The sequence below is a fragment of the Trachurus trachurus genome (genome assembly GCF_905171665.1).
Source record: "Trachurus trachurus genome assembly, chromosome: 12".
Lineage (NCBI taxonomy): Eukaryota > Metazoa > Chordata > Actinopteri > Carangiformes > Carangidae > Trachurus > Trachurus trachurus.
Genome location: NC_139908.1, coordinates 15277121 through 15297483, shown reverse-complemented (window position 1 = coordinate 15297483; position 20363 = coordinate 15277121). Strand labels below are relative to the sequence as shown.

Here is a 20363-nt window from a genome sequence, read left to right as displayed (position 1 = left end):
CACGCCACTTCTGCAGTTTCAGATTTCAGACTGGAGGTTTGTCTGGATAGCACCAAAAAAAAAAAAAAAGGAGAAAAAAAAGAAATGTTGTTAACCATGAGGACAAATCCCTCCTTCTGCCTCTCCTCTGTTCTCCTCCCCCTCCAGTCTCCCTCAGAGTGCCTGAGCTCTGCACACAGATTGTTCTTGTTAGGTAGGAGTTTATAATGTGCTGTGGGGGCAGGGTCCTCTCCTGTACTCTCCTGTGTGGCGAACTGGACGTGCCAGACCGAGACAACAAATAATAAATACTTAATGGCTGCGTAAACCAACCCCTCAAACATCATCATCCATCATCCTCAGCAGCTTCTCATCTAAAGTATATCTCCAGGAGTGACTGACTGACAGCTCGGCCTTCCCTTTAACCGTATAGGCTTTGACAGTGATGACTAGCAGCAGACCTCTGTCAGACAGCAGCCCCTATGAGTGACCGGCTAATGCAGGAAGAGGTTAATGTTTCCTGTGTAACAGCCAGGAGAAGGGGGGAGACTGTCAGAAACAATGTGGTGTTTTTTTTTTTTACCCCCTTACACAGGCAAGCAATTAAACTCACACGGCGTGTGTGACCACTTTAGGGAACGAGTGTGACTTTGTGTGAGTGGAGACTGAGAGTGATTGTGTATGCAATGTGAATGCATTTTTGGCAAGTCCTCCATGTTTGTGATCAGTCAGGGCAAGTCATAGCTTTATATGGTCAGCAGGAGCACGAGATGAGGTCCGGCATCCTCCTGGTTTACATTTGTCTCAGCTCTGTTGATAGTCACCGGCATCTGTTTCAGCGGCACATTGCTAGATGTTTTAAAAAAAAATAGGAAGAAGACGAAGAAGAGGAGAAAAAACAACATGGCCTCATGTTCCTCAGAAGCATTCAGGGCTCTGTTTTCTTTTCACAGGAAGGGAAGTGAATATGAAATCAAGTCCTGGGTAGAAGAAAAGCCTTTTATAAAGGCCACAGAGCGCTCAGAGACACATCAGGAGTTGGGATAAAAAAGCATACTTCAGTTTATTTTGTATATTTTTGTTATTTAAACTCTTATTTCTGACAATTTTAGCACAAATTTAGAACGCTATTTTCAACAGGAGAACTGCCAAATAATCCCTTCATATTAAAAGTATAACCTCCACTGCTTTTGAATGAATCTTTTCTTGGGTTTAAATGGAGGAAAGATCTCTAAAAATAATCAACAACTGCCTTGAAACTCAACACAAGTACCTTTTCAGAAGAGCTGCAAGAAAGTATAAGGCAGGAAGAAAAAAGAATTACATCACAAAAAGTGAAAAAGACTCTTGTTTAATAAATTATGCCAAGACAGAAACTGCATTTCTACACAAGCACCCGTGCAAGCACAGTCACATAAAGTGTATCACCGCTCAGAATACTCCAATTATACAATTAGGCCTCACAGCTGCTAGAATAGCACTTGTACACTGAACAGTGTCTGTGAGGAACAATAATCCCTTGACGAAACTGGCCTTCCTGTCTCCTGTCGCTAAGTGAAACACCATCAGGGCTCAGCTCAGGATGTTCAAAAAAAAAAAAAAAATCTTTGATCGTTCTCCTCATCCTGGCTTAAAGAGTCCAGAGGTAGGCAAGTGTAAAATGATGGAAAACAAGTTCATTCTTGCCTAAAATACAGATTTGATGACCTCCACCGGCTCAAATGTCAGTTTCGCTTCATGGTACGTGAAGATGAAACGGTAACTTTGCATGTTTGTGGTTTCAGTGCCTCCCTCTGCGCTGACACGAGGTTGTGCATCGAAGCTAAACCAACAACACCAAAGAGGAAGCACTGGTTTATTAAAAACAGCAAACGTTTCCACATCGGGGACATCAATGTGTCCTCAAGGCCCGATACAGAGATATCCCTTGCTAAACATTTAAAGATAGCGGTCGTTCTCAGGAAGAAAGCTGCTGAGAGTGAGGTTGTCCCCCACGTCCTCATCGCTGTCCCCACCGGTGGGGAACACCCGGACGCCGTTAGAGATGGGATTGCGTTGCCTCGTGTAGGAGGTGTAATCCCTCTCAGGGAGCAGAGCGGAGATGCACATCATCTCAGTCGCCGGCTGAGGTCTCTTGACCTTGTACTTCCTTGTCGACAGCTTGGCGCAAAGGATGACGGTGGTCACCATGAAGACGGCGGCCAGTCCACCCAAGGAGGCGATGGCGATGAGGCAGTGCTTCACCAGCCCTCTGGAGGAGCAGGGCTGGACCTCGGTGCTCTGTGGCGGCGTCTGTGTGGCCTCGTGGGTCGTCGTTGGAGGCGCGGGGGTCGATCTGGTCGTTGGGATCGGCAACCTCTTGGGAACACGAGGGATGAGGATTCCCGTCGTATTGGTAGAGGCGACAGAGGTGGAGGTGGAGGTGGAGGAGTCGTTTAAGGCTGTGGTGGTGGGAGTAGAGGCGACAGAGGTGGAGGTAGAGGAGTCGTTTAAGGCTGTGGTGGTGGGAGCCTCGGTGGTGGTCGACCTCAGCCCGGTTGTAGCAGGAAGTTGTGATGAGGAGGTGTGAGTTCCTGAGTGAGAAACGGGCTGAGACGTAGCTGGGAGCTCAGTTGTGACGGGCGAAGAAGACAAAGAGGGAACCGCAGGTGTTCCCTCGGTGCTGGGAGCGACCGTCTCTGCTGTTGTAGCAGCTGAGGGGGTTTGATTGAAATGTGAAGCCCCATCGGTGACATTACCAGCAGTGGTGGTAGTGAAGGGAGATGATGGTGTAGATGCAGACGTAAGGGGCGGTGAAGTCACGGCCGTTGTTGCTGAAGGAGCTGCAGAAGTAATTGCGGGAGTTGTCATGGCAGCAGAAGAGCTGGATGATTGTTGTTGTGACTGTGTTGTTGTTGTCTGACCCTCTGTTTGTGTAGCTGTTTCTGACATTGTCGTATCAGGGATGGTTTGCGCATCACCTGCAGCTGGAGTCGGTGCTGCAGAGCTGTGACGCCGTCGTGGGCCCAAGCTGCCTGTAGTCGCCATTACCGTGGTGACAAACAGAACCGTTGTGTCGTCACCTTTGGTGTTAACAGCTACCTCCTCCGTTTCCCTTGTGGGTGACATGGCGGCGCCTGTTGCTGCTGTTGCTGCTGCTGCTGCCGCTGCTGCTGCAGTAGCAACAGTAGCTTCTGCAGGCCTGTGAGTCGTTACCGTGGCCACAGACTTCTGCGTTTCTGTTTCACTGTGAGCTACGTCTGCAGTGGCGAGTGAACTGTTCTCCTTGTTTGGTTCAGCTGTTGAGTTCCCGCTGCTGCTGTTGTCAGTTTCTGGGATGGAGGCGCTGTCGGTCTCCATGGAAAACAAAACAGATATTCCCCACAGCAGCGTGACACACGCCTTCGCACTGAGGAGCATCATCGTTGAACCAAAGATCTGAAATGACAGGAGAGATTCAAGTGTATCAGGCTCTAGAGCAGCTGGTTCCCAAACTTTTTTGGCTCGTGACCCCATTCTGACATCACAAATTTCTGGCGACCCCCATCAATCAAGATGCGCCAGCTCAGCTTTTATGTTGGATTTTATTTGAACTCGATTCATATTTGAGAAAGTGAAAGTATAGAATACAGTTGTTTAAGATTGCCTGTGGTGTTTTTAATTATAATTTAAAAAAGAATAATAATTAGTTAAAAGCAGTTAGTTAATTAGCAGTCTTTTTTATTTTATTTTATCAATTACTAGACATTTCAGGCGACCCCATTTGAATTCCAGGCGACCCCACGTGGGGTCCCGACCCCAAGGTTGAAAAACACTGCTCTAGAGCATGGGGTTGGATGGGAAAACTAGTAAAAAGACACACACACATTGGAAAAAAAAAATCAATGTGTCATATGCCTGCTAGTGACATCTTATGATGAAACAGTCATGAGTCTTTCCCCACACCCATTTTCACAGAAAGATACAGTGAACCTCCACGTTTATAGAGTTAACTCCCTGAAAAGGAGTCTATACAAAAATAATAATGATTCAATGAATTAATGATATAGATTTTTGATCGAAAAAACTGTACAAAACAGGTCTTCTGTAACTTACAACCATTCAACTAGCATGTAAGGTGGAAGGTAAACAACACACGTTTCCTCTGGTAACAGAACCAAATATTGTTGGGCAACATTTTTTTTAAAAGTGACTTTATCCGATATTATTATACAAGGTTATCTTTGCCCTAAAGGCCTGAGCTTTTCAACCAGAGTTTTTAAATGGGTCAGGGTCTTACCTCAGTTCTGGAGAAGCAGATGATTGGATATGAGGATAAAAACCAACAATAATTCACTTCAGCTCATTTCAGCCTCTGTGGAGGAACATCCTTGGAGACGAGTCGTGTTGACTGTGACACTGCTTGACAGAAAAAAACAGGAAATGTACACACTCTTTTTAAAAAAAAAAGAAGAAAAAAACCTACAGTGGTCTGTAACATTTTGCAGATAAGTCAGATACAGACACTTCCTTTGAAACACGCAGCTTTTACTATTGCCAGTGAGGAAGTAAAATTTCATCAGAGGCTTTTTTTTGTTGCCAAAGACAAATGACGCTCTGAATTTGCTTAACAATCATATTTGAAAAACGTATATCTCTTGATTGGAAGATAAAGTCTTACCTTGCAGGTTTTTCAGAGTCTCTGGAGGTGTTCAGGTGTACAACATGTTTGCTCTGTGTACTAATGTTCTGTTACCACTATACTAAACAGCAGGAAGTACTCACTTCTGTAAACTGCACGTCGACATCTGATCAGGCTTCTGTTAAAGAATTAAAGCTGTTAGTCATGTGGGTGACAGACAATCAACTGCATGAGACTGACACTATAGAATAAGGTGACAAAATGTCTTGTTAACCTGGAAACAACGTGTGACACACTCAAGTTTGGACTCCCTCATTTGTCTTGTGACGAAACAGAAATGTTCTTTTAGTCTGAAACTGCACTTCCTGTCCTGGTGACTCATTTCGAGCAAAATCTAAAAGGTTAGAAAAAAAAAACTCAAAAGGGAAATGTTGTTTTCAATGTTTTGAATGTTGTCATGCTGTAAAATAAATAATACACCCATACGGTGTTAAAATAACTTTGAAAAGGTGGTTATGCTCTGCCCCACTGAATTTAATATGACAGTTTATTTAATACACCTAACAATAGGGATGATGCAATGTCAGTGCAAAATGAGAACAGTGAGGTGTTACATTTAAATATAGTCTACTATCATTCAACACCTCATGGACTGCAGCCTTAGCACCACCACCAGGCAGGAAATCTCACAACTAACTCAGAGGTCGGACTCACCAGAGGCCCCATGATACAATATTATCACAACACCGAAGTCAGGATATGATATTATTGAGATTTAAAAGTTTTGCAATATTCTGAGTATTGTAATAATATATCAGGAATGTGTCTGTGAATTATTACATTTCTGCAAATGTAAATTATGTTGTGATGAAAAAACTTTATCAAGATCTGATTTTATCAGTTCTCTGGTCTTTTCATCTCATGTGTCATTGTGCAACAAGCAGACTGACTGACACAGTCAAAAAATGAATTTTAGTGTTCTAGTGCCAAAAACTTTTTCTATTTCAAGATCAATATTTGGAGTCTGTGTATCAAACATTATTGCCACACATAATATTACCGAACTATGCTGTATCCCAACCTCGTTCCTGAAATGACTGGGTTTTTTGTTGGCTTCGGTGGAATTAAGGTTGAGTTTGAGCTTTAGTTGATCAACAGAAAATCAATCGACAATTTTGATTTTGAAAATTGATTCTTTTTTCTTCTTTTTTTTTAAGACATTTTGGAAACAAAATATCCTGCATATGTCCAGTGCTGGTTTTCTTAATCTACTATCACAGTGAACTGAGTGTCTCTGTGTTCTGGTCATGACAAACTATTTGAAGATGTCATCTAACGCTCTGGCAAACTGGTGAGACTGTTCTCACTGTTTGTACTTCTTTAAATAGACTAAGATAGATTAACAGTTTTCTTTTTTGCCCCAACTTCAACTCATTGAATCAAGTCTATAGATCAATCAATAAAAAGTAGGATTTCTACACTTTACCAGTCTGAAATCCAATTCCATATATAATGGCAGAAGATAGATTGAGACAATATTAGGCTCTCACTGATGTGCAGGGTTAAGTGTTGACAGAAGTCCAAGAGATAAAGAGAGAGGTTTTCATGTGTAAAATCTTTATTATGTGCACAGAACTGTTTGTCAGGGGTTCAGTGAAACACAAGCTGGGTGAGTGGTCCCTTCCCAACACCAAATATGCACTGGAGAGGGCGACTTTGAGTTTGACCCTTAACAGTGACGAGAGGCACCACTACATTTGCACAACATTTACACCAGAGAGATGCAACCCCACCCCCCTCCCTCCCTCCCTCCCTCCCGTTAAAACCCAATGGTAAATTTCAATCCCAGTAAAACAGGAACAAATGTTTCTGAAGGAATTCTCCAACATTCATAAATCAGATGGTTATCAATGAGCAAAGTGGTGGGAGGAGAAAAAAAAAAGAGTTCAACAGCTATTGTTTGAAAAAAAAGAAAAAAAAATCCAGCTTGACTAAGTTAATCTACCAGGTCGTGACTGGAATGTACAACAGGAGAGAAAATAAACGCAAAACAGTGCATGAAACGGCACACAAGTCATATTTGGCAAAACAAAATAGAACAATGGAAATACTGGATGCTACATACAGTTTTTGAGTAGTAAGTACAAACTTCACATGAGAATGTTTTTACCACAGTCAAAAAACAAAACAAAACAAAACAAAAAAAAGTTAAGACTTTTTCCTTCAACAAAAATGTCTTTTCTTCAAATGTGTACAATGATCTGTAAGAGTTTTTCCTTTTCTCAGTGTGTGTCGGGGCGAAGTGTGAAACCGGAGGCTTGATGAGGAAAAAGAAAAGTTCATCTTGGAATGTGGGCCGGGACTCGTCGCGGGGACGAGGCCGAGCTGAATGGAGCCGAATCTTGATCCGTGGTTGACCCCCAACCCCCCCTCTCCCATCCCCCCCCCCTTTCTCCCCACCGTCCATTCGATTCTCCCCAACGCGACCGGCGGTCCCGTGTCTTACATGGCGACCTTGGCGACCTGCTCTTCCAGTCTGGCGATCCGACGGTCTTGAAGGATGACACGGTCCCTGAGCGACTTGAACTCTCGGAGCACCTCTTCCAGTTTATCCTCCATTTTCTGGTGAAAGATGGAAAGAGAGTTAGCGCCACTAAATACTTGACTGTATTCCCATTTGGCACACACAGAGAGCTGCTGGGAGAAGATGTTTGTCTGCGATGGCCCGTTTGTTTTACCTGCTTTAAAACAGGTTTTGTTATTAATCCCGGGAAAATAAACAGGGGCTTCGCAGGCAACGAAGCTCTGGAGCTGTTAACATTTTCCTTTGCTGCTCCACTGAATTGTGACCCAAATACCAAAGTATGTGCTGATCCATAACTTCTGTGAATTATTCCAACCATAATAATTACTCCGACTGGTGGAGTCCAAACCTCAGCAATAACACAGAGCAGTTTTTTTTCTCCCACAATCACAACAGTGTTTTAAGAACCTGGTTATAATGACAGTCATAAGTGACAATAAACAGGAGTTAAAGGAATAAAAAAAACCACAGGAAGTGTGTCATGTTTATAAAGTGCTGGGCAGGTGTTTTCCATTGTTTAAACACTCACCACTGAGGGCTGAGACACATGCTGGGAGACATGCTTCTGGACCGGTGAGATGTTCTCAGCTTTTGTGGCCGGCTTGGTCTCCAGGACGTTCGCCTTGACCACCTTCAGGTCCCGGTTCTTCGTGGAGACGTAGCCATCTTTGAGGGAGATGAGGATGGGGCCTCCGTTCTTGCCGGCGAACCACTCCTCTGCCTCCAGGGCGGGGTCGGGGCCGGCCGTGTCGGGGTACAGGTCGTCCTGGAACAGATCCGACTGCGACGGGTGGAGAGAGCAGAGAGGACGTAGGAAATGTCAGGGGGACGACGCTGAAAACTGTGAATGGAGGAAAATGGCACGGTAAATAGGCATCTTCATTACATGATAGAAATGGACTCACCTTACGTGGGACGGTCATGATGATTGGTTCACATTTCCTCTCATGCAATTTGTAAAACCTACAGAAACAACAGGAGGAGGAGTTACATTCATGTTAACTTCATTTTTAATCATTTAGAAACAAAATAGCACCTGAGTCTATAACTTAAAGAGGAACTATGCAAGTACAGTCGCTTTTCTGCTGTTTTGCTAACCCTCCTCTCTGCCATGTGCATTTGTTTACAACGAAGCCGGTGAAAAATCAATACAGGGAGTGGTGGATAATGTTATATAACATATACGATGTTAGGACGTGTATGTTTGTCTAGTCTTAACTGTCATAAATAAAAGATTGCGGGTTACGGAGTGCATTTGTATTGCAGTGCAGCAGAGACAAGAGCTGGCACACTGGGGCGGCGGCCAAGTACTAACTACACTGAACTACAACTCCAGAGCTTTTTAATTAGGGTAAAAATGTAGCATAGCCACTGGAAAAATCCCGCATAGTTTAATCTAATATATTTAATGTACATATTATCAGCACATTATCATTATTCAAAAAGGAGAATTCATATGTGCATTTAAATGGAAATAAATTGTGTGCAAGTCAGTGTGAAAACTTGACTGACACAACTTTATCGTTTTTCAAATTCACTGTGAAGAAAAAAGGAAGTTGTTTACAGTAAACTACAGTCATGTCTAAAGCTGAAACTATTAGGTCATTAATCACTTCCCTCCCTCCCTGATTTGCATAAGCTGTGTTACCAGGCTGTACTGTATGTCTTTAGGTTTTGAACTGCTGGTTGAAAGAAAAAACAACAACACTGAAACACTACTACTGTAAATACAGTACCTTGCAATTTCACATTTGTTGACATCCAGGCCTCTTTTGGGCATGTATCCCATCCCCCTCTGGGGCTCCTTGGTGGAAAAGGTGTTGAGGTAGTGAACAAACGGTGCCTCATCTGTGATCTCAAAGTACCGGATGCTGCTGTCGCCCTGAGGACACACAGTCACGTCACACAGTCAGTCAGTGTGTGAATCAGACACTCAACTAGAAAAAGCAGGAATCCCATGTCTGTTGATCTGTATTTAGATTTTCTTGATGAGCACTTCATTGGATCAAAGTTTGCGGCTGAGGGCGGTTCTCAAAAACTTGTTACTTGACATGAAGAAAAAGGTGGAGCGATACTATACGAACAGTGCAGAACTCAGATACTTAATAGATGTTCACACACCAGGTCTTAAAAAAAAGGGAAATTCATCTGCAAGCTATATTCTCTCAGACATTAGAGATCACAACTTTTGATGTATTTGCTGTGATTTCCACTTTGCAAACTAAGTCATATGCGTCACTGGATCCGAGAGCACCGTTAACGAATCAGACGACATGAATCCAACCATGAATAAAGCACATTTCTAAACTCAGAGCCTTCGTGTTTTCTTCTTTGTAAATTCTGTAACAGGTCATCTTGCATGCTAAGACTTAAACGACACGGGCCAAGCGGTCCGCCTCTGTCAACAGACTCATTTACTGTAGAACAAACACTGAATATGAACTAGTTGTTAAAATTGGGAAACAAAACCCTGCGATGACGCATCTCACCTTTCCACACAGGTAGACTACGCTGGTGTCAGGGTCGTAGAAGGGCAGCAGAACCCCGTTACTGGTGTCCATCTCTTGAACACATATCTGCTCCATGTTGTCCTGGTGAAAACAAAATACAGCAGTTGAAGTCATGGCACAGGTACACTCACTGCCTGTTATCTGTTTGATTTGCTTCTTTGTTCAATGCAGGCTACACTCTCCCTTGTAAACATCAATGAATAGGAAGAAATCACCTTCTGACTAGTGTTTAAAATGTCTCTTTGTATTTGTCGCCCCCTGCTGGTGCCGAGGTGTCACAGACAGACACAGACACAACAGTTCAGAGACCGAGGTGAAAAGTGAGAGAGCATGTTTACCACACAGGAGCGACTGATGAAGACAACATTTTCCATCAGGCGGCCGTAGCTACAGCCTGAGGTTCAACGTGACTTTAACATTTTCCTGGTGTCAGATCAGTGATAGTGTTTCTGCGATGAGACTGGACCGTTAAATTAGAATCCCTATGGTGACGTACACTTTTCCACAGGCCTAGCTGGCGCTCGCTCATGCGGCTGAATCCAGTGGTGAAAATGTTTCCGTCTGCTAAAAAGATCGCTCTCATTGGTCGAGCTCCCTCGTGGGCCTTGTCCTTCTCCTGAAAACAGACACAAAAAAAAACACCTGTCAGATGGGCCAGTCTGTGGACTTGGGTCTGTGATTCTGGGAAACATTATTCCACACCCCAAGCATCCCATCTCCAAATCCCCCTCAGCGTTTCCACTTACCGCCACTATCTTTTTCTTACGGGGGTCGATGACGCGGACCTTCTTGTCCTTGCAGGCGGTGCAGAGTAGGCTGCCATTGCGGCTCCAGCTGACACTAAAGATAACATCAGGGTGCATGTCCTCCAGGTTGATCATGGCCTCTCCCGTGCCCACATTCCAGATGATGATCTGGTTGTCACACCCTAAAATGGACACACACACACACACACACACACACACCTCTGTGTCCAAGGCTATTTTCGGCACTTTTACAGCACACAAAGCGATGCAACAGAAGGCGGGCCCCCTGAGATAATTGCTCAGATTTGGAGTTCAGCTGTGGCACATTGGACAAATGGCAGAGAGGTCACATGTTTCATACCGAGGGCAGAGGCTTTAGTCAAAGGTTACCTGCGCTGAGGAGAACGTTGCGAGCGGTGGGATGCCAAGACACGATGCCAACCCTCTTGGAGTGGCCCTCTAACACCACCACGGGCTCCGAGAGCGGAGACTCCAGCCCGTTCTCTGGGATCTGCCACACCTACAAACACAACAACACACACAGAAAATAAGAAACTGCAGAGAAAATTCAATTATTCTTTCACAGTGAAACGGAGACGACGGAAAAACAGTAGATTGACACTAATGTTTGGATTCTGATCAGACCAAACAAGCTACAATTAATAATTTAGGTAATTAACACAGCAGCAATTTGAGATTATTACCACCTAAACTCATAATTTTAATGGCCTTGATGGTTTTGAAATTCAAATGGCACTTTAACATATGGGCCTGGGTTTTGTTGCTAAGTGTATGGAGTTAATTTTGATGGTCTTGATGGTTTGTATTTGTCTGTGTTTAAAAATGATTTAAACAATATTAAACAGTTATATCTTAATTTAAATATACTTCCTTTTGGTTGATGTTACATTAATTGTGATTTTTATCTTGATAAAATAAACTGAAAGCAAATTGTGTGATTAGTTAGTTGTTGTTAATTGATCGGCAGCTCTGAATATAATATAATATAATATAATATAATATAATATAATATAATAATTCTTATTTCACCTAATGCAGCATGTCATGCCCAAACAATTACAAGTTATAGGGTTAAATGTTCATGTGATGCTTCTGAGATGAACCGTGTCTTTACCATGACCGTGCAGTCCTCCGAGCCGCTGGCAATGACGAGGTCATTATGAGGACACCAGTCGATGTCCAGCACTGGGCCCGTGTGACCGCATACTGTCGGGTAGACCTTGTCTATACGGCCACTCTGGAAGGAAGACAGAGGACAGCCGTGTTACAAAGAGGTTAAAGACTGTGAGCAGAAGCAGAGCAATAAAGTTTGGTAAGCTGATACCCGTCAGAGAGATATGAAAATGACCAACACACAGGGATGAGGCAGGTGTCCTTTTTATGTGAATTATGTTCAATCCTGCATGACTACACAACAATTGTTCACTCTTCTGGCAAAAACAGGCCCTAAGATTTAATTATTCCACAAAAAAACTTAATTTTTTCTACGGGGACAGGAAACATACGTATATTTGGTGCAGTGGCCTCATCCGTCCCCATCAGGTGTGTGGACATCTGTGAATCTACCTGAATGTCCTCAAGCTGTAGCAGCGTCTCCACAGGCAGGACGTGATGTAGTGAATAAAAACAAATTAACCCAGTAGCCTAAAACAATAACAGAGCACCCGGTCGCTTCTGAAACTATCATGTGCTCAATTGAGCTCCTGTAACTGTATACATAATATCACATGCCTTTACTATCAGGGAGATTTAAACATTGATTATCCATGTTTTTAAGTACAAATATGAGCCTGAGGGAACAGCAGGACGGGGCCACAGTCAGCCTATATAGAATTGATTCACCACATGCTCCGAGGGCCATAAAATGACACTGCTGTAACCTCTAGATAAGCTTTAAACCCTCTGTATCCAATTTTGGCCCTTGAGGGACTGTGTCACCCAGAGTCTTATCCATACCTGTTAGTTAAAGCTTCTGTGTGTGGGATTACACAATTTTTGATTTCAGTGTTGAGGTCAACAACATGGCCATCAGAATAATTACCACAAAAAAAAACAAAAAAAATCGCTTTAATCGCATAACAGAGTCCTCAGCCAGGTGGAGCATGGAAGACTTTTATAATAATCCCTGTAACATGCCTCTCAAAAACCACAAATGTGAACTTCATGGTGGCGCTGGAGGAAAGGTCAGGTGATCATTTAAGTAATTATGGTTCATCATCGATGTCTGAACCAAAATCTCATAACAAAAGACTCCCAGTCTCGACCGGACGGACCAGACTTCTCAATATGGAAACCGCCAGTGTTAAATTAATAACACAGTAATGTAATTTGCACCGTGACTTAGCACTTCTCTGGTGTTATCCTGTGTTAAGTTCTGTTTGTATTCAGAGATACACTGATGCCGTACATTTGGCCAAGAACCACATTAAGCAGATCAACTCCGCTGGGCGACCAAACAGTCATTCACACTGCCGCTGTGGCTGGTACACTATGAATTATAGAGACCAAATAAATGTCTATTCATGAAGTGAGTGTCTTCATGGAAATTGTTAGTCATCTTTTTTTCTTTTTCTCTTTACCTCTTGATGTCAACAGGAAGTAGCAGAGATCTCACCTTTTGTAGAGGAAGGACGAGAAAAGCTCCTCCCCCGCTGGCCTCTATGATGATGGCAACAAACTTGGGGTTGACGGCACAGAAGGAGCTGTCCCACGTCACCCTGGAGACACGGATGTCATCGTAGCACTGGTCGTTCCTCACCGCCTGGCCAAAGACGTGACGGAACTTGCTCTGTCGCACAACTCGCCGCAACATATCTGCAGAGAGAAGGTTTTTTTTTTTTTTTTTTAAAGTGGCCATTTTTACCAAACAGACAAGACGAAACGAGCATCCTTCTGTCGCCACCGAGCACGCCGAGGGTTAAATCTGGCTCAGTGTCAAAACAGTCTGTCAGATCTGAGGTTTATCTTTATTAGCTCTGACTTAGTTTGTTCCTTCACATGCAAGGGAAATAAAATCAGACCAACCTACTGGAAAAGTGGAAAACATGAGCCTCATATTTCTCCAGTTTACATCATTATCTTGGTGTAATTTCTCACTAAGAAGTTTTGTAAATGGTTGTCGACGACCAGGCAGACTCAGGTGGGTTTTAGTGAGGTTCGACCTTTTTCTGTGTTAATGTATGATACTAATCCTGCAATTTTGTGCTTTATCTCCCTGTCTGAACATGGGGCCAGGTTCTGTGGCTGTATATTCATTCAAAGACTCTGGTAAGACTTGGAACAGAAGTCGCTCATCAAGTGCAGACAAATGTTCCCAGAGCAGATTCCAGTTTGGCGTCCTGACATGGTTAGATCTGCAGGTGGAAAATGAAAACCAAACACAGTGGAAATTCTGTAGAAACTGCCCATTTTAATCCTAAAAAAAACTCTTCTTTCTTTGATTACCCGAGGGAGCTTTGTCACTATTTTAGTGACAGGCTTCGCAGTGTAATTATGTGGAAAATATAGCGCCTCAGGTCGGTAATTAAGCTGCCAGTCTGAGGCGACGTACTGAGCTTGTTGTACAGGATGCTGCAGGATTTTTTCTCCGGTTATCCACAGGTCTGTCGTCACACCAAACCACCTGCTTCTTCACATTCGATCATGGATTATAAAAATGGAAAAGCTGAATCACAGCCTTCTGTATCTTATATAGAAACATGGATTTTTCCAAAATAGCATTCACCAACAGAAGAACATATTTTAGAGTTTTGCAAAGTACTGAATAAAGCGTGCATCTTTAATTTAAAGCTACCCATTTTTTAAAATAGCCTTGTTGCTCAGACGGGTCTATTTTTAATATGGACACATAATTGTATTTTCATATTAAAAGGCAGGTTTTTGAATTGCATTACCAGTTCTCACGCAGCATAGTAGCATCATACATGTAGCTTCAAAACACCTCCATCTGTTACTATTATTATCAGCCGAGTCAGAGATAGGGGGGGGGGAAACTATTTCAAGGTGGATTACTGGGCATGACCCTTTTTATGAATCAAATACTCTTCCTGGAAAGGCTTTGCAGAGCAATGTCCAACAGAGCCATAAACATTGATCATGTTCTCGCAGGGCTGCATAATGCCTGGACAACAGTTTTACACTGACCAGAACAGCGTGTACCTTCAGCTGGTATTAGCGCTCCATTCAGGAGCGGCTCCCCACACTTAAAATATGCATCTGACACGACGAGCTGCCTCTGCCCCTGCCAGCCAGCCTGTAGTTGATGCCATACATGACAACATGCCGCTTGCTCTGAGTACACCTCATCACCACCACCCAGCTGCACACAGCAGGGCAGCATTACTGAGCATCATGATGATGATGATGGTGGTGGCCTGACTCATAGTGCCCCCAATGAAAGGCCTTGTTACACACTAAGATGTTAAGTTGCTATACAATAAGCTGCATGGTGGCTTCTCCTCTCTGACATTAATAAAATGTACTCAGCAGCCCTGCAGGGGGGAGTGTGCCCCCCCTCTCCTCCTCCTCCCTGTCTGTTATTGCACTGTCTGTCTGGACAATGCGACTAAATGGGTGTGCACAACACACCAACACAGCCACAGATCCAATCACTATCACATGAAGTCCACTCTGAGCTCATCACAATATCATCAGGTTACGTTTATTTTTTGAGTGCATGCATGTGCAGCTGCAGCTGCTGCTGAACACACACACACACACACACCGACTGATCTCCAAACAGCTGCACGTAACGCGCGGTGCTGCCGTGAAACAATGGTCGCTGCCTGGCGGCTAGCGTTAGCCGATGTTACCACCACAAAGCTCGGTGTGTCTCCTCCTCCTTCTCCCCAGTGAAACAAGTAGCTACAAACTACAAAACCCAAAAGCTGGTTGGGTCCTGGCACATTTTCTAAACGGTCTTTTTTTAAAAGTCACGTCAGACCCCCAGTTTGTAACACTGAGTGGAGGTTTTGGTTTTAAAAGAAAGATTACTTAGCTATTCAATGCTAACGTAACATCACCGTTAAACTGACACAAGGGGGAGGACCGAGTATGCAGATTTATATTTTGGTGAGTACGCCCCACAGATGTGACTCTCTCACTTAAAAAAAGGCCACAAAGCGTGATGATGTTCAGTGCAAATGTTTTATAATCACAAACACATTTTTTAATGAGTTAAAAGTATAACGTTATAGGAGGCGGGTGGTGGTCCTGGAGCTAGACCGTGTTCCGCCGCACTGCCCCGGCCGGCAGCCGGCAGCTGTGCCGGGGCTGGTCCTGTCTCAGCAACCGCCGACACGTAGCAACAGCGCGAACGAGGAGGATGGCTATTTGCTGTTTTCTTTAAAATGAGCATTTTCTTTACAACAGCGCATCTCTGTGTTATCTTCCGGACGGATCTATCCACGCAGTGTTAAAACATTTAATAATTTTCCTCCTCTAGCACCGCCGCTGTGTTTTGCATCCATGCTTCAATCAGACCTAGCCTAGCCTAGCCTAGCCTAGCTGCTAACCGCTAGCTGCTAGCCGCGGTGGACCGCTGCCAGCTGACGCAAGTGCAGATATTTCCACCCAAGGTTTCAGAGGCTGCTCCCGTTCTCTAAACCCATCCAGCAGGCTAAATGGATGCTGCGCAGCCCCGACCAGACAGATAGACAGACCACATGGAAAAATGCACAGTGTCAAAGAGACTTTTGTAGGGTTTCTTACCTCCTAAATCTATGCAAGATTTTCGTAAGCACGGGGGTAATCAATCACAACACATGAATCTGGTAGTTTAGGCGCGCCCTTATCCTGCAGGACGTTGCTCTAGTATCCCTTGTCTTCACACACACACACTCACACACAAAAAGAAAGAAGAAGAAAAAAAAAAACAGAAAGCCCAGCCGCTTGGCTCTTATTCCCCCTCCTGTCTGCAAATGTGTGGCCCGGAGTCAGTCAGTGTTTTAAATCTACTGGTATTTCAGGATGCCGGTTGAAGAATAGAGCATCCCCCAGTCCGCTCCTCACCTGCGGAAGACTAGCAATCGTCTATTCTCATCGTTATTAAATTCAATAGGACGACCGGCTACGGCACATGCGCAAACCAAAAAGCCAGATTTTATTTCCCAAGGCTGTGGTTGGGGATGGGGCTGCAAGAAAACTGTGTTTCTCCCCCATGTCATCCCTGTGTCCTTTGCTGTTTAGACCAACTGGATCAGTTCATTTTGATGACCCAAAAAAATAAGAATTCATATTCTTAAGCAGCAGTATCTTTTGTTTTCAGGGTCCCAACCCCTCCCCCCTGTCCCATCCCATCTCACTCCAGCTTGTCCTGCCCAAACACAATAAAGACGACCCCCCCAGCCCCTCCTCCATACAAATTTTCACGAGAATCAGCCAGCCTGCCATTTCCTCTGTTGGCCTTTTCTGCTGTCTTAAAACACATTTCCACTCCTTGGCTGATTGTGACTACAGCTCTTCACACAAACTTAACTCCAAGCTGGCCTGTCAGGTCAGAACGGGACAGTGTAAACTGTCATAACAACAGATGCCCAATTCATAGTTCACTCATTCTCTTAATTTCATTGTACATTCACATCCAATTAAATCTGAGCACATCTTCTCATACTTGGCATAAAAATACTCTTTTTGTATGTTTTTAGGAAATAAACTTCATTCCAATGCTAAGTAGCTGCTACATTTCCCTGTCTCCAGCAACTGACACTGTAACTATAAATTAAACAAAGAAAACAATAAGGTTAGTCAGGAAGTTGGTGTTTCATGATGAATGTCTGCAAAATAAGATTTCTGACCTTAGAAAGTGTGCAGCAAGACAAACTGAACTCAAAGTCTATTCCAACACTTTGAAGTTTGAGCCATATAGAGTCCTCATCAAGGTCAAGAATGAGCTTTATTATATTTTTGTCAACCCTTGTAATAAGCTGTTTTCTATGTCTTTCTATGTTCATGTTTTCCCCCACTTGTCGTGTAACTGTAGCACCTAATTAAAAAAACAAAGAAAAAACAAGAATGAGCTTTCCCATAAAACTTTCAAATTGTGACTGAGCTCAACGATCTGTCTTAGTGACAGCTGAGAAGAAATTTTAATGTGGTTATAGAAACACTTAACTTCAAAACCTTGTAAGTTGATTTGCACCTAGACGATGTTGAATTTAACAGTTTCTGAGTATTAAGATTTGTAATCTAATCTAATTTGATCTAATCTTTAACCATTTGAGGAGAATATTGTTTGTTTGAATTGTAAATGTGTGGATTGGAGGTGTAGAAGAAAGTAAGAGTAGCCTATTATTTTGCTCATTCATAACCTGTTAGTTTTTCTAAGGAGTTATTGAGGTAGGTGAACATGTTGATACTCAGTTTTACAGCAGTCTACAGTTTACCCTGAACTGGAGTGTGGGAGAAATCTGATAAGGGATTGAGATGAAAAAGAGACAGTCCTTGGTGACAGGATTAACTTGGTTGACTGATTGACTAAATGATGGGAATATGAAACATGGATTTTTCTTATTGTCCTCAACTAAATGATCCCAGTCCCAGTTCTCCATCATGAAAAGTTGTCTGGGGAAACCCTGCTTTGTTTTATATTAAATCAGTCTCCCAGCCGGACATGAAAAAGAAGAAGACTCATAATAGAATTAGGTTTAAAAGTTTAAATGTCACACATTACATAACTGTTTTACCATTACTGGTAGAGTTGTTGATGTTTTTTCCGCTGAGCACAAAAGAATCAGCTGCTTTTAATTGTAATATAATGAAAACAAAAAACAGAACACTATTGCTGTGTTATCAAAGAGCTACCTAATTACACATCCATCTGATTCAGAGAATTACCATTCATTTAGAATCATGTGAAGTCCAATGTTCATTCTCTGTTTTTAACTCCTGAGGGAAATGTCCGGCTCTTTAAAGGCTAAATGCTCCAACATGTTCACCAGCTAGTTGATAACATTGTCTCTCTGTTGTTCAGTGCCGGGCAGGTAGAAAAAGGGTCAAAATCCTTCTCGGAGCTCAGAGGAAGTGCTATGTGAAAATGTGGCTGTGTTACAGTGAGCACCACCTTTCATATCTACTCGTATCCAGCGTGATACCATAAGTAAATCTGATCATTTAAACCAGATTTTTTTAGTATGCTTTTATGTCAATAACTGCCAGTCAGTCCGTTTCAGAAGGTGCCAAAACATCAACTTTGTATCTTCAGAATATCAACATTTTTAGACTTCAAGTAGGCCTACCGGTAATTGATTTTGTACACCGATGGAGAACTGATTTAAAGTTTTCACGTGACACTACAGTATACTGTCTGGAAAGCACACTCTAATTCTAATATAGCACACATGCTTATTTGTGTACAAATGCTTTGATGAACCAAAAAGTCTTTACCTTTCTTTGGAGGTGGTTGGACTTCTGGTGGTTTCTCTTTGGATTTCTTTGGGACATCGAAGGCATTCTTCATTTGGGATACTTTCAGACTTGGACTCTGCTCAGCCACTCGAATCTGAGCTTTGGGTCCCTCAGGTTTGACCCGACCCGGATTTCTCTGCATTTGATTTGCTTCCCTCACAATTTCTGCCACAGGTTTGTAGGAACCCACCTCACTACCATTTCCTGCATCCCTATCGCTACTGTGATCAGTCACATCCTTATGGAAGCCATAGCCAGCACGGTCATTGCTGACCTGTGTGCTGACTCTCTCAGACTGGAGCTCAGGGTAGATTTCTCTCTTCCCTGAATAAGCAGGTTCTGGTCTTTGGATTTCTATGTCCGACACACCCTCTGGCATGTGTAGGGTCTCTGAGGAAGGATAACGATCTTGGCGCTTTCTCGCAACAGGTGGAGGGGAGCTTTTGTATCTGGATCGCCTCTCTAGGAATACCCGTCTCTGTGTCATGTCCAGATTTGGCGGCTCTTCATCATCTGGAGAGAGCTTTGCAATGCGCGTACAGTAGTCATAGTCGATCATATCTCCGTACCGTTCGTCCATTTCTGCGAGTGAAAGGTGTTGCCAAGGGCCGAGGTCAACTGACAGCCGTCGTATGTTTGCTGGCACGGTGTAGGTGCCTCTTTCATCCCACAGTAGGCACATATCCTGATTAGTTTGAGGGATGCATGGAAGATCTTTGTTAAAATGAAAAGTGTGTCTCCTTTTGACCTTTTCCTCAGATCGCAGATGATCTTTCTTTCTCCTTTGCACCCTTGCATCTACTGCATCAGTAGACATTAATTGTGCAGTTTTGAGCTTTATAAATGGATTTTTGGGTTTTTTGGGGACAGGTGGAGGTGGACCTTTAACTTTGGGCTTTTCGTTTGGGACGGACTCATCTTTAAAATCGCATGAGGTGGACATGGCATCTGGCTCTGTCAGTTGTAGACTTCCGCTGGTTGTGTTTTTCTCATGTAACAGATGAGTCAAAGGTGTAGGAGTGATGATGGCAGAAAAGCAAACAAGCTCACTCTCTCTCTTTAAGCTTGCTACCTGCATCTTCCCATCACAGCCTTCATTCCCCGGCAGAGGAAGAGGAGGGATCACATCGCATTGTTCCAAAGGAAATGGGAAATTGTCTTGCGGTTGTGGTGTCTCAGAGCTAGGGGGCTTAGCCTTTGTGGGATGAGAGTCTGCTGCTGCTGCTTTACCGAGTGCTTGGCTGTCCTCTTTCTTGGTGCGTGAACTAAGAGTGCTTGCTTTAGCTCTTTTAGAAACTACGCCAGCAAACCTGCTCAGATATGACTGTTGTTCCACTTTTGGTTTTTGTGCTGTTAATTTTGAAATTTGGCTTTCCTTATCTTGACTTTGTGAGTCTCTCAAAGACAGATTTACTTTTTCCACATGGCCTGTATCGGCAGCTCTCTCCCCACCTGCCTCTTGCTGTGAAATCAAAGAGCCATCTTCATTGTTCATGTTTTCCAAATCATTGCTGCCGTTG

At 43.4% G+C, this 20363-nt stretch overlaps 2 protein-coding genes across 2 annotated transcripts; both read right to left on the bottom strand.

Annotated features, from left to right (window-relative positions):
• Nucleotides 1–1917: 1917 nt before the first annotated feature.
• Nucleotides 1918–4814, bottom strand: selplg (selectin P ligand; the record flags this gene model as incomplete). The annotated part of the gene is made up of 3 exons (XM_083984024.1): nt 4619–4814; nt 4238–4356; nt 1918–3396 (listed from the first exon to the last, which is right to left on the bottom strand). The coding sequence occupies exon 3, from the start codon at nt 3379–3381 to the stop codon at nt 1918–1920; it is 1464 nt and encodes a 487-aa protein (XP_083840150.1). The 5' UTR covers nt 3382–3396; nt 4238–4356; nt 4619–4814.
• A 2230-nt stretch (nt 4815–7044) lies between these two features.
• On the bottom strand, nt 7045–18861 carry LOC310995180 (coronin-1C-A-like). The gene is made up of 11 exons (XM_083984139.1): nt 18823–18861; nt 13055–13254; nt 11555–11677; nt 10810–10939; nt 10420–10601; nt 10170–10289; nt 9653–9754; nt 8900–9045; nt 8069–8126; nt 7693–7944; nt 7045–7201 (listed from the first exon to the last, which is right to left on the bottom strand). Exons 2-11 carry the CDS (start codon nt 13250–13252, stop codon nt 7082–7084), a joined length of 1431 nt encoding a protein of 476 aa, XP_083840265.1. The 5' UTR covers nt 13253–13254; nt 18823–18861; the 3' UTR covers nt 7045–7081.
• Nucleotides 18862–20363: the final 1502 nt, after the last annotated feature.